General features: G+C 43.3%; 1 protein-coding gene across 3 annotated transcripts; it reads right to left on the reverse strand.

Moving 5' to 3' along the window:
* Positions 1-5,453: 5,453 nt before the first annotated feature.
* On the reverse strand, positions 5,454-11,947 carry Tac1 (tachykinin precursor 1). 3 transcript variants are annotated; one of them, XM_036180257.1, is made up of 8 exons: positions 11,526-11,947; positions 11,271-11,371; positions 10,986-11,117; positions 9,998-10,094; positions 9,507-9,551; positions 9,046-9,069; positions 7,641-7,694; positions 5,454-5,606 (listed from the first exon to the last, which is right to left on the reverse strand). In XM_036180257.1, the coding sequence occupies exons 3-8, from the start codon at positions 11,106-11,108 to the stop codon at positions 5,557-5,559; spliced, it is 393 nt and encodes a 130-aa protein (XP_036036150.1). In that variant the 5' UTR covers positions 11,109-11,117; positions 11,271-11,371; positions 11,526-11,947; the 3' UTR covers positions 5,454-5,556. The 3 variants fall into 3 exon arrangements, with proteins under 3 accessions (XP_036036150.1, XP_036036151.1, XP_036036152.1); XM_036180258.1 differs by lacking the exon at positions 11,271-11,371; XM_036180259.1 differs by lacking the exon at positions 9,507-9,551 and having other exon boundaries at positions 11,526-11,938.
* Positions 11,948-14,528: the final 2,581 nt, after the last annotated feature.

The following is a 14,528-nucleotide window of genomic DNA, read 5'->3' on the forward strand; positions in this document are numbered from 1 at the left end:
TGGGTGTCTGCTTCTGCTCCTCCCCTTTCTATTGAACCCAAGCTGACTGGCGGCTGCTAAAACCCCAGGTCTTGTCTTGTGGCACTTAGAAACATGTGCCAACAGCAGCCTCCATTCCCATATTTTTTATGAATCGGAACACAGCAATTCTCAGAATAGCATGGAATGTGAACTGACCTTCTTGAGTGCAGTATATAAAGTCCTTAGGCAGGATGCTCTGCAGAACTGTTGTCATATTAGGATGGTTTTAATAAAGATTTAAGCTAGTCATAGCTAGTTTCTTTTTTCTTCCATAGATTGTCCTCAGTTTTCAGTAATTGGCAGGGACATATTGCTTCAGTTCATGGTTTTGAGCACATATCTCATGATATGCAGCATTACCAGGACAAATCAGTTTTCTTCAAGGAACACTGTCTGAGGCCAGCACCTCTCCTGGTTCTGGGTTTCCTACAGGGGCTTCACTTTGGTGATAATGCTGTTCATGTGTTTGCATTGGTAGGGACTGGTTTCATTTCTGGTCTACCAGAATTCTTTCTATGTTTTGAACAAACCCATTTGTACTTATTAATCTTTAAGAACATACTTCAGAAATCACACCTTTTTTGGCTTAAAGGAGAGAATTTAACATATAAAAATGATGAAAATATGTGATTTGTATTATTTGATGTTTGTCCATGTTAGTGGGAACCTAAATCTTCAGGGTGTAGCTTTGGGCTGCTGGAGGAGGGATTTCACCTCCACTTTCATTTCTTATGTGGGTTTCTGTGTATCTGCTTCCTTTGAACATCACAGAGCACATACTGCTAGGTGTCTGCCTTTCTCTCTCCTAGTGCACCTTCCCATTTTTTCACCTGTACACTACTTGGTATTGCCGCTTTCCTGTGGACAGCCTTCCAAGATCTTCACCCTGTTCTTGGGTAGAATTTGCTCAGTGGGAGGAGAGTCACCCTCCTGTATTTGATCACTTTGTTTGTTTTCCACTTCGCTCAAAAGACTGCAGCTGCCAGGCACCTTGTGTCCCCTGTGAGCCCTCTGGCTTGGAGTAGCAGTGACTCTCCAGGATGCTAGTGTGGGGATGGGGACCATAGGGGGATCACATGGGGACCATTGCTGCTTGACAAAGTACCAGCATTTCAGCATTGCAGACCACCACACTTCTCCAACACCTTTTTACTTTCATTTTTAGTGATTCTCGCTATGGTGTGTTAAGAGAGTTCCCTTAGGCCTGTTTTTGGGAAATTCTGTGCAGGCTTTGAAGGCTGAAAATGTATAAAATGGCAGCCTCTTTAAAACAAAATAATTATTTGGAAAAAATCCCTCGCCACCATGGAACCAGAAATTCCATTTTGTCTTCCTAATTACACCAAGAACAGGAAAGTTAGAGATTTACTAGACACACCTGATCCCAAGGATGAAATGTCTACAACTCAGATGCAGAGCCTGAGGCCGTTGAGGGCAAGAGTTCAGTTAATAAACATAGTGTAGTGGATAGCCATCCCAGCATTGGCCTGGAAGTTCCAACCCCCATTGAGGCTTCGGTAATGGTCACGCCCACAAGGCGGGGCGGAGGAAGGAAGCTGAAGACCCAGGATCAAGAGGAGGTCTCTCTTGGTTCTGGGACCCTGGACTCTGGAGGTAGACCGAGCAGAGTTCTCCAGAGAACACCGCCGGACTGTGCTATGCCTTTGCCAGACCCTGCAATCTATCCCTTCATTTGTAAGTTACCCTACAAAATAAACCTCCCTTTTAACTACGTGGAGTGGCCTTAATAGTTTCACCAATAGCATAGAGAAGTCAGAATGGTGCTGTGTAATGGGAAAGATGAAGACCTTCCCCTTGGAGTGTATGAGGGGACAGCCCAGGCAGTAAGACTGAGTCATGATGGGACACATTTAGGGAACCGCTCGTGCTGATCCCCTTGAGGAACGAAACTTGCTTTTAACGTGTACTGGAGTGTCTGCTCCCCAGAAGTCCTTTCCCAGGGCAGGCGTTTGGGTAAGGGTCCCCATTCCCTGGGGGCACGAGGAAAGTGCCTGCTAGCTAAAGCAGTCATTCCCCTTAGCTCTGGCAGGAGGGACTTGTACCCTTTCACTGAAGCAAGAGGGCTCTGGATAGAGTTACTGAACCTTTGAGAACAATAGGCATTTAGCTACTTAATCGTTTTTGTCTCAGGCAAACGCTACAATGAATGGCCTCTTTCTGTCCCCGAGTCTACATTCAATCAGGCTTGTGGCTAAGCTACTGAATACAAAAGGTGTATTCCTTTATCAATAAATGGCATAGGCAGCCATCCCAATTCACTCTGATTGTCTGTCTCCTCCTCCCCCTGCCAACTCCATAACGTCCACACATCCTCTTTGGGACCTGAAACCGCGCCCCACCCTCAAGCTGGTCTTCTGAGAGCTGAAGCTACATTTTAAGTTTTAATTACTATGCCTAAGAGCTTCATGAAACAAAAATGTCTCTGATCTGCAAGCTCCTGAAATGCTGGAGACCATTGTTTGTGGCAGATAGCAAGCCATGTGCTTTTCACGCCCCTAAACAAGAGTGTTTGACCCATCTGCACAGGATGTGCTTGATCACATGTGGGCGGGAGGTTCACGGGCAGGAAGTAGGCAGGATGTATGCTTGCCTGCTTGGACCTGATGGGAAGTATTTAAACCACTGCAAACTGTGACTTGGGGCCATTTTTCTGGGAAACCAAAGATGGACCTTGCCAGAGAGTCATCCATCAACCTGGCCAGTATTTAATTGAAGCTTCAAATTTGACTTTAAATTGTGGCAGTGGTTTTATTTTCGACTGGTGGGATTAACAATCTCTGGCAGAGAACCACATGCCCTACCTATCCTCAGTACTCACTCCCTTTACAAACCCTACTCAGACTACACAACTTTAGCATCACATTGTTTGGCCCTCGACAATGGTCAAGATGAACACAAACAAGTAAGATAAGTGAAGTAATAAAATATACAGGTAACTTCCTTATATGGCTGTATCTTTTTGGTATTTTAAAACAAAATAAGACAAGAATGGTAGTGAAGAAAACTTATTTTAGATAAAGGAAATGTACATGGGGTTGGGGGGAGCAATAAGAGTCAATGATTTTTGAGGACAAATGTCAGGCTGAAGTCTCCTTCCATTGCCCTAGTCACATTGCGGCTGTGGCTCTGGGCCTGAAGGAAAGCAGGCGTGAGTGCGGCCACGGTGAATGCCTGTCTCTCCACAGCACTGGGGCTGTGCCACGCAGATTTATAGGACCTTACAGTTAACAGGGGCCAGGGGACTAGCTTAGTGCAGCCACGAACAACACAGCATGGTATAATTTGTGGTCCAGCCCTAGATGTAACTGGTGAGGAAAATATTTAAAAGCCACCCCCCGCCCCGTGCTGGTTCAATGTGCCTTTGAAAATCTTCAGTGGCTAACATATAGTGCTGATTTTCCCACAGGCGTTTGGGAGAGTGCGTGAGAGATTGTGTTCCGAGTCCCACAGGTGTCAAGGCTTTATACCGCCATTTTGCTCAGATCTCACCTGAGTTGCGCTGAGGTGCCGCTTACCGTTGTCACTGCTGTCATGGCATTTTCACTCAGGAGGAAAATAAGTCGAAGGAAGGTCAAGGGGCATGCTTGGCATCGCAATAGCATGACGCTGAGCCCATATTTCCGCCTAAGCACTTTGACTTGGAAACGCATGCTCATGCTCACGACATTGTTCCCATTGTTGCAACATATGTGCAGAATATATATGCATTACAATGCAGAAAGGCTGCATTGTGCCCAATAGCAAACCACAGTGAAGCTCCCATACTACTGTTACACAACAAATGTCGCTTTAAATTGCTGCATCCTATTCTGCAGCATCAGCATGTTTCGCCAGCTTCGTTGTTACCTTTTATTTTTGGTCTTGCCATTTCCTCAGTAGCTCCTTTGCAACCCACACTTCCCTCATATACAATCCCCCATCTCAACAGTACCTCAAGCTTTATAGTCCCATCTGTAGAATGATTATACTAACAGCAACAAAAATACATCCCCCATTGAGCGATTATATATATACATAATTTAGCTGCTTTTGTGACATCATCGGTATAATATTACAATAGAGCATCAAATGTTGCTGCTAGGGAGTAGGGATTGAGAGGATTCTGAATATTTAAATATTATAAATGATGTCAGTGAGATTATAATGAAGTGTAACTTGTAAATGTCCTATTCAGTGTCATTATTGACACTGAAGTTAAATTGCCCTTGGACTTTCCTGCACCGATCAGCAGTCACCAGTACAGCCTAAGTTCACACGGTGTTACAATGCTGGGTGCTGCTGGTCCTGTACTGTTTCGTCCTCTCTTAGTAGTTCACACTCTTGCATTAGGAAACCAGATCCGAGGACCTCTATCCACCTTGAGGAAGTGCACATGCTCTTTCCTTTCAGTGCTCTGCATTTATTATTGCTTCGTTTGTTCCAGGCTTCTGCTAGAGGATGCTGTGTGTCAGCCATGCAACAGCATCCCACAGAAATGCCCGAAAGATTTCTTGCCTTTATTATGACTGGGCAGTCCTCAACTGTCCACATAGTCTTCTGAGTGTCTGGTTTGCTATTCTAATTCCTGTACCACTCATGTCCTAGTGTATTTATGTGTGGGTTTTAAGCAGACATAAACCTGTAGTGTGCTGATGTGATATTTTCTTCAACAAGGAACTAAAACAGGTAGTGAAATTAATTTTGAGACAGAGCAGATTCTTATCTGCAACAAAGCATCATAGGCATTTTTTATTTAATATCAAATGACTTCCAAAAAGAAAAAAAAAAAAAAAGAAATGTGTGTTTGGGAGGGGGGCATGTGTGTGAGTGAGTTAGTGTGTGCATGCACATATACAAACATCTGCATTTGGGTATTGGGAAGGGGGGGTGGAGAAAGAATGTGTTTTAACCAAAACAGCTTTGAACATACTTCGTCTAGTAGAATAATGGTTGTTGATTTGACATAACTACTAATGAAAGAATGTGACAAAAGTCCTGAAGATATATTCTTTTATTTAAAATGGTAGCTATCACAACACATCAAACAATGAATGAAGACCAGAGAATCACATTGAAACTTTTAAAAACATCTCTATACAGTCACAGAACATGAAACATGCTGCTAGGATACCAATAGAGTCAGGTACCAAAGTTTCTATGTTATCAGCGTAAAAGCAACCGAGGGAAGCACAAGACTGCACAGGAGTTTCTTCGCTGCCGGCGCTGGTTGTCTGCACTGGCTCCAAGTGGCCCTTTTTTCCTTGGGAGACTGCCTCACCAGCAAGCTTGTACAATTCCATTGACACTGTGCTGTGCTGAGGTTACTACTAGTTTCTACTTCAGAGGAGGTCACCACAATAGAATTACAACACTTATTGGCACAATATGAAAAAATAAACACTTTTTTTTAGTTTTTCCATTCATAACACCATTTGTTATTAAATAAATAATTATTCCTCATAGTGCATGTTTTATTTTACCTTTCTTCGCTCATTGACACAAATGAAGCTGAATATAGTTAGTGTGTTACAGAATTTATTTACGTCTTCTGTCGTAGTTCTGCATTGCGCTTCTTTCATACGCCACTGAGAACAAAGAAGAAGTAAAAAGTGTGTTTTAAGGGGATTTACAGAGGGCGTGAATAAAGTTCAGTGCCTACACTAAATTACTGCAATATCGAAATGACTTTTCCCCCTAGAAGAAGTAGTTCTCAGATTTTTTTTGCACATCTTTCAAGCGTGTCAACACTGTATTCACTTAGAAGTCTTCTAGCCACAGCATTCATGGCTTATTTTGTCATCTGCTACATATTGGTATCATAAAGTACAGTGTTTCTATGATTAAGCCTAATGTTCATTTTCAGAACTTACTAAAGGACTGGCGGCACTCCCAGTGACTAGAGAAAGAACCATGTCTACGCAGCCATGCATTAGGAGGATAAAACAAACGCGGAGCTTTCATTCTAGGATGGAGGTCAATAAACTACAGGCCATAGGTCAAAGGTGTCTCCCCATTTGTTCTTATAAATATAGTTTTATTTAGACACATACATACTCAATTCATTTATATATCATCTATGGTTGCTTTGGTTTTAAAATAGCAACTTTGGGCAGTCACTACAGGCCAACATAGCTTAGGAAACCTAGAATACTTAGAGCCTTGTTCTTTTCAGGCAAAGCCTGCCTAGCCTCTGTTTTAGGGGAACCAAATGGTATGAGGGTCTGTTTTCTCACGGATGCCTTCTCATGATGGGTTGGTTGCCCTTAATACTAAAGTCACTCTTACTCTCTGTAAGCATGCCACCAAACTCACAAATATACAGCACAATTTGACTTACCTCTTAAAATCTGGGGGCCTATGAATGTCAATTGCTACTTCCAAAAGTACTTATCACCTGGCTACTAAGCAATTTAAGTACTGTGACTCATTCAGGCTACAAAAAATGCTGAGATGCATTATAATACGCCATATTAGATTTCAAGGATCTGTGACCACAAAATGTTAAGGATCAGATAACTGTCTGTGTACAGGTATTTCATCATCTCAGTCAGCATTATTACTTAGATTGGCATTATAATGAAATGAATGTGTTTGTGGAAAATGCCCTACATGAAATACTGAATTGAGAGGAAACAACAGCTATGTAGCAGTCATGGTGCTGTTGTGAACAGTTTCCTAGTTGAGAAAGGTTTAGGAGAAAGTGGAAGGCACCAGGGCTATCAGTTCTGCTTTCCCAGGACAGCTCACTAAAAGCCTCCCTCCCTCTATGAGGATCATGAGCAATATACTAAATGTTCAATGTCAGTTCTGTGCATAAACCTGAGCTAGAGCAGACTGCACCGCAAACTGGACACTTCTGAAGGAGACAAAAGTTTGTTTCTCCTTCTCTTTTTTCTCAGGCAGGGGATGAGTAGCCTGAGTTTGTCCCCACAGGCTTTTTGGGTACTGAGACTCTGTGGCTCACAGAAGTGAGGCAAATGCTAATTAAAGCAGCCAAAGTCAGCTTGGCAGTGTAGCTGGGACACAGTGGTCTCCTGCAGGGAAGCAGGCTCCTACCTGGTCCTTCAATGCTCTGAAAGTGTCTACCAGCATGTGTGCACTGGAGCTGGTGACAGTCTCTCAGTTTACCACATTGTCAAAAGTGTGTGTGACCAAGAGACAGTAAGGGTCAGAAAGAGAGAGTGATTTTTAGAAACATTTTGCTTATTATATCTATTTATTTTTATATTGGAAGATTGCCAGATGTAACATTTTATAAAAATTTCTTGTTACTTCAGTCCTAAGTGTAAAGCTCTCACCTCTCCCTAAGGGTCCCGTATGTTTTACTGAGAATATCTACGGAAAAGAGTGTCAGACCAGCCTGAAGACTCAGGGCACATGATGGCTAACTGGGGCAGATGCTGGAAGAGCTGGTATTTTGAGAGAAATTTACTAATACTATGGTGGTATTAGCTTAAGCATCTAACGATGCATTCTTGGCTATAAACACTACTATGAAAATTTGTCTACAGACATGCTCATTTAAAGTTAATTACTCCTTTTTCAGTGCTTTGAAAACTATGCTTTATAAAAATAATAGAACTGGATTTGCATATTTTCAGACATGATTTTATACATACCAGGATTTAAAGCTCTTTTGCCCATTAGTCCAACAAAGGAATCTGTTTTATGTCCTGGAAAATACATTTAGGGGTATTTTAGTATGCATGTCTTTGAAGAAATAAACTCATAACTAGAACAAAGTATAGCAAGCTTCTGAATATATGCCTGTGTAATAAATATGCACCTACTTCAAATACTGGTGAGCGAGTCCACAGAAGATTTTATATAAGCTTACACATCATCCTAAAACAGCTCATTGCAAGCATTCTTCTCACTACTATATCCAGACATTAGCAGAATCTTTGATTTGTATTGTTTCATCTATTATGAATTTTTAAATATGATTGCTACTGCAGAAAAATACATTGCATTTCTCAGCAAGTGAACCTTAAGCCAGTTCTCTATCCTTGGTGACTGGAATCTTCAAAGAGTTCACATTTACTGGATTTAGACTAAAACAAACAAACAAACAAACAAACAAAAAAACTCCTTTGGTGAAAATATGTTGGCTTTAACACTAATAGGATACATTTATTTTTATTATATATTTCTAGTTCCATAACCCCCTCCCCATTAAAATTTAAATCCTTATGGGGTAAATACAAATAAAGTTTGTTTGTTTTTTTTCCCCCAAAGATGAAGGCTTTGGGAAAGGTTATTATCTGATTGCTACTGGGAGAATTTTTCTTGGTTTCCATTGTGTTATTTGAGACCAAGGTGTTATGGGTTTGGGAGGGTCTACCCTGCCACTGGGTAAGTCCATCCATGGCACTCACAGAAGCAGGCCACACTGCCAGGGGCCCAGGGGACTTCCTGTCCTCCTTGGCTCCAGTTAAGTAGCCAACATTTCTAAAGACCCTCTAGCACCCACCATTCTATAATCTTCACTGTCCGCTATCAGGTTTCCCTTTCAATTATGGAATCAAGGGGGAAATAGCCTATCTCTATCTGTTTTCACAGTTTAAGTGGATTTTCTGCTTAAATATTCATCCACTCCACTTAATTAGCAGCTGAATAACCAACCACCTTCCTTGCCATTATAGGACCCAGTTCATGAATATGAGTTAGAAGATGCATATAAGTGTTTTTCCTGTAGTGTTCATGGAGGGTGGGTAAGTGGAGATGAACGCTTGTGATGGATGTTTAACCGTACAGTTGAAATTCTACAAATAAAAATATACAGGTCTTAATTCTTCCTTCTTTTTAAATGTAATACATGCTTTGGCACAGCAACATGCCTACACAATTGTTTAGTCACAGGATTATTTATCAAATCACATTCTGGATATGTCTTTTCCTTTCCTACATCATCTTAATTAACATTATTGGGCCCTATGTTATGCCTTAAAAGGCAGCACGAAGCAGAATTCAGTATCACCAACATTAGCCTTTGATAAATGCCAAAAATAATTGTGAACTTACTTTTGTGAGAGATCTGGCCATGTCCTAGAAGAAAAGAAAAAGAATTAGCATGCACAAGTATTTCTCTTTAAAAGCTAATTTATATCTTTTATGGAGAACTTCAAGAATTGATTTTCAAAATATTTAACACTTCCTATTTATGTGCCATCTTTAGGAATAAAGTAGAGGAATGCTAACCAGTTTATTAATGAAAGCCAACTATTTTAATAATCAAAGGAATATTTATGAATAACCTTTTTGGGCCATGGGTTAAAAGGCACAACGGTGGGACTTGAGCAAGGCTATATAAATGTACTGACTTCAAGATTGGTCACATGTTCAACACACACACACACACACACACACACACACACACACCTCTCTTAATTAGGCTTAATTGTAAGACCTTGTATTTCTTATGTAAAATACTTTCTTACATGACCACTCATAATAGTAAAATGAAGATTTATAGGGATGTTTACCATAAAGAGCCTTTAACAGGGCCACTTGTTTTTCAATTGAGGAATCTGACAAGAGACGAATTGGCATTAACTCTTTACACACTCCACTGATTGTGCCATCAACTAAAGGCAATTGAATGCTTCTCTCACTATGGCAAGGGGTTGCCAACTCTACCCCAATCCCAGAAACAGGTAAGCATCTTTCACCCTGAGCCTGGACTGGCCGCACCTGGAGGCCCTTGTAATTTGCATCTTTAGTCAGGGAAGTGTTTCCAGTTTGGGTCACTTTGGTGCTGTGAAGCATGAGAATTGATCTTGCCCCCTCCCACCCACCCACCATCGTGGGCTAGTGCATATGTTAGTGAAGTGCAGATCAGCGTGTTCCGGGAATCACAAGTCTTTTTGGCGTGTAAATGTATACTCGCAGGGCAAGAGACGCCTGGGTGCTCCAGGAAGGAGCAAGCACGCAGAGCGGGTAGCATGCTCGACCTAGTGACTACTGCTCATCTCACCAGCTTCCCGTTTGCCCATCAATCCAAAGAACTGCTGAGGCTTGGGTCTCCGGGCGATTCTCTGCAGAAGATGCTCAAAGGGCTCTGGCAGCGCTTCCTGGGGGACAAACCCGCGTGTAGACAACATGAATGAACAGGGGCCAGCTCCACGGTGCGCCCCAGCTTCTCCCAGAGCCACCCCCCCCCCCCGACCAGAAGCTGGTGGGCTTGCACCAGTCCAGCCCCCACACAAATCTGCTCAGCACTCTCTCCTACTTTGCCTCGCCTGGGACTTCCTTCTCCCCAAAGTCTATCCTGGGTGCCCCTGTCCAGCATCGCAGCACCTTTAGGTCCAGTGCGTTTTTTGCTCTTTATCCCACTAGAAAACTCATTCACGGTCTCACTGCCACCTTTGTCTGTTCTCAGCAAGGCTTCAGAGACCCCATCCCCACCCACTGTCCTACGTGCACACAGTGGGGTTAGATGCAGAAGTGAGCGGATACTTTACAAAGGACCCTGCATCACCTCACAACTTTCTGTTTCCCAAGGTGCGCTCCTTCGCGCCAATAGCCGAGAACCACATAAAGGGAAACTTGGAACATTAAAAACAAGAGTGCGGAGTTTGCTTCCTCCACTGAGATCCTGCAGCTGGTTAAGATCTCGCTTTTGCCCCCATCGACTGGGTTCAGTTCTCTGCCCAGCATCTCCAAACGCCCAGTGAACGTAGCTGAACCAAAGCTCCTGAGATCTCGTAACTAGGGACTAAAACTACGAGAGGTTTCCAGCTCCGTGAGGATCCGGCTCTTTAGAGAGGGAGCATCGCTCCTGCTGGAGGGACCTTGAACTAGGGACGCAGCCCTCCTGCAGGGAGGAAACTTAGTTCTGGGAGCTGGGCGCGAAGCCTTGTGGGGGGGATGACGCCCTTTGCATTCCACTGCGCCTCTCCGGCTGCACTGATCAAGACACTAGCACAAGGAGGGAACAGCTCCCACGCCCGGTTGGGTCTCACCTTGATCTGGTCACTGTCGGACCAGTCGGACCAATAATTCAGATCATCGTTGACACCGATTTCCTCTGCAAACAGTTGAGTGGAAGCGAGAAAAAAGACCGCCAGGGCCACGAGGATTTTCATGTTGGATTTCTGGGAGTAGGAGAAAGGAGAGGAGACATTACACACACGTAGGCGGTGACCACCCAAGAGTTAGAGCAGCAGAATTTCAGTGCCACTAGAAAGGTAAAACAGGTCCCGCTAAACCAAGACAACAAGAAAATCAGGGCTAGCATTTCTCCATACCCCGTAGGAAGGAGGATGACGCCCCAAAGAGCCTGAAATCCTCTTCTCCCTGAGTCTCAGCGTCCCAGACTCCCTGACCCTCACCCTCAAGCCTGGAGGCTCTGCAGGTGGGAGACAAAGAGGGGCGTTGGCATTTGCACAATCTCCCCCCCAGGCTGTGGCTGCAGCGGGAGCAAAGCCGGGCCGAACGCCACCTCCGACCGAGGCACGACGGGCAGCGGGCAGCCACAGCTGGCCGGCGGGAGAGGTACTCACTGCGATCAGCTCGGCGGGGATGCTCGGCAGGTGCGCACTTGCAGGGTGCTCCGCTGGGTGCTCCGCTGGGTGCTCCTCGCTCTGGTCTCCTCAGTCGGTGCAGGAGTGGAGCAGGTCGGAGTGCGCTCTAGTCCCTGCTCCTGCTTCGCGGTATTTATCACTGGCGTGACGAGCCTGGAGAGCCACGTGACACTCTCCCCACGCGACTTTCTGCTCAATATTTAATTAGCCGCCCCCTCGCCTTTTGCTTGCGTGATGGAGAGTTTCCGAGACGGTAACCCGTCGGTGTTCATAACATCTGGACCCAATTGGGTTCGAAATGACGCAATTTTAGGGAAGTCGAGGTCTCGCCACCCAATCCAGAGAGGACTGTTTTCTTCCGTCTGCAAATCTGACGCCCCCTCCCCTCCTCTTCCGAACAAGGTTCAGTGACACCTGTGATTACTCATCAAAACTGAGCGGAGTGACTCACGCTTCGGACTTACAGAACTTTTCTCTCAAGAGACTTCAGGAAAAGTTGCGCTTTTTAGAACGGCCAAATAGCTTCAGCATGAAAACCTTGTCTCGGGAAATCACACTCAGACAGGAGCCAGCACAGTAGTGGGATGGAGCAAGCGGTTTTTTCCTCCCATTTTTACCTCCATGTCTCTTAAGGCTGGAGCAGCCCTCCCCTCCTGAACCAGCCAGAATATTCTCCCATTTCTCTAGCATTGCAAGAGTTTCAGTTCAGAATTTCAGAGGATGAAAGCAGATTTGTTTTACGTTTGGGGGAAAGAGAAATTTAAACCTGGCGTCGTATGTAGAATTTACTCATCAGCCATTCGAGGACATCTTTTGTTCCCCAAAGCTTTTCCCTTATCATATCCAGACAGGCCCTGAAGAGGACAAGTGTGCCTCTCACCTCCTTATTCTCCCTGGAGAACTACGATGCTGGATGCTTACCTTTTGTAACCACAGGGCCCTGCAGGTGGGTCAGAGTCAGATGTCATTAGCAAACATGGTTTTACAGATAACTTTTGTCGGAGCAGTGTAACACTTCATCTTTCAATGAACTAAATGATGCAGTTTGGTTTTGATTTTTAGACTAGGTCTCATTACGTGACTTCAAACTGGTTATTCTCTTGCCTCAACCTACCCAGTGCTGAAATTACAGGTGTGTGCCCCCACAACTGGATTGATGTTATCTATTGGGGTAGAGTTGTTTTCTCTTGGGAATTATATTTTTCTACTATGTTTTTAGTATAGTACATAAAGAAAATTAGTGTTTGCAGGTCAAATCAATGTTTCATCTCCAATGTTTATTGTTTTATATTTAACCATGAATGTAGAAGTTCAGATGGATTTCATAATGTGAACATTCTATTTTTACTTTCAAAACTTTTAAAAGGAGAAATTGTGAACCCAAATGTAGAGTCATTCACCTGAAACAATTTGTAAATTTCATGTACAGTTCCCAGTTACCCTTTACCCAGAATTTTTAAAGCAAATTCTCACAGGTGAAAGAAGCTAAGTATTTCAGCCCAAGGTAAGGATTTTCAAAATGAGAACATCAGCGATACTATTCTGTCTAAAATAATGTAAATAATTCTGGTATCGTTAAATATTTAAATGTTCTCTAAAAAGTCCTCATTACCTCATACAGTTTCCTGGTTAAAATCAGAATTATAATGAATCTCATTCATATACCCTGCGTGAATCAGTCTGGACAGATACAGATAAATACCATGAACCTGGTGACTTACAAACAGCACATTGGTTGTGGTTGTTTTGTTTTTCCCCTCACAGCTGTGAAGACTGGCAATCTGAAGTCAGGTGTCAGGGTGGCCTGATTCTCATGAGGGTCCTCCTCTTTTGAGGAAAGGTCCCAAGGAGAACCCTCATGAAATACCATTCCTTGTAGAGTCCTGTATGGCAAGGAGAGGTCAAGGAGGTCCATTAGGTCCATTTTAAAAGGGGTCTACTCATACTTATGAGGGTTCCTCCATCATTACCTAATTACCTATTTTTAAATGACATTACCTTGGGTGTTAGATTTCAGCTTATGAAGGGTTGGAGTGACAGGAACTCACTCTGTGTCTCTTAAAGCTCTTGCCTCCCTTCTTAGCAGTTGATTGATGAAGCAGATCAGTAGAGTGTACCACATTCTATATTTTGCTGACTCTTCTTCACCTTTCCCGTTGTTCTATGTATTTCCTGTTAATTGCTCTTGTAATGTCTAGAAGCTTGACTCAGCCTTTATGCTTATTTTTGACAGGTCTTTTTTCTTTGTGCTTTGTAGCTCTTTTGAGGCACATGGTATCTGACCATTTTTCTTCCTTCCTTCCTTCCTTCCTTCCTTCCTTCCTTCCTTCCTTCCTTCCTTTCTTCCTTCCTTCCTTTTATTTTTCCAGAGCTGAGGACCGAACCCAAGGTCTTGTGCTTGCTAGGCAAGCACTCTACCACTGAGCTAAATCCCCAACCCTCTGTTTCTCTTTCTGAGCATTCATCAGCATGACAATCATTTTGTATACCCTTGACTCCTTAGGAGCTGCCAGGTGGAGCTCTTCAATGAGTCATTGTTTATTGTCTGGGCTGTTGCTTCCACATACAGAGAAAGTATTTCCTCATGAACTACATAGTTATTCTGAGGCATACTACAGGAAATAAGAAATAAATGCCTGATTTCTTCCCTCTACCAACTTGCTTCAATTGCTAATTTATCATGTTTCCAGTAAGACCTATTGTTTTAAGACTAGGACCTCAGAGATTTAAACATACTTGAAACATTTCAATGCAAAGCAGATACTCTTTTAACTGATGCTCAAATTATGACATTCTTGGCTAGCAGATGACTCTTCCAAGGCTCTTGGCATGCCTTTAATAGGATGTGATAGTATTCTTGGTTGTGGTCTGAAAATATTACAGGTTGAAGCTTTGTGTTCCTATCTCAGATTCCTAGTCTCCTTCTAAGGAGCTTTCACTTCCATGGGCATGGAAATGATAATTAAAGACCGTAATGTGGGC

The sequence above is a fragment of the Onychomys torridus genome, chromosome 3 (assembly GCF_903995425.1).
Source record: "Onychomys torridus chromosome 3, mOncTor1.1, whole genome shotgun sequence".
NCBI classification, from domain to species: domain Eukaryota; kingdom Metazoa; phylum Chordata; class Mammalia; order Rodentia; family Cricetidae; genus Onychomys; species Onychomys torridus.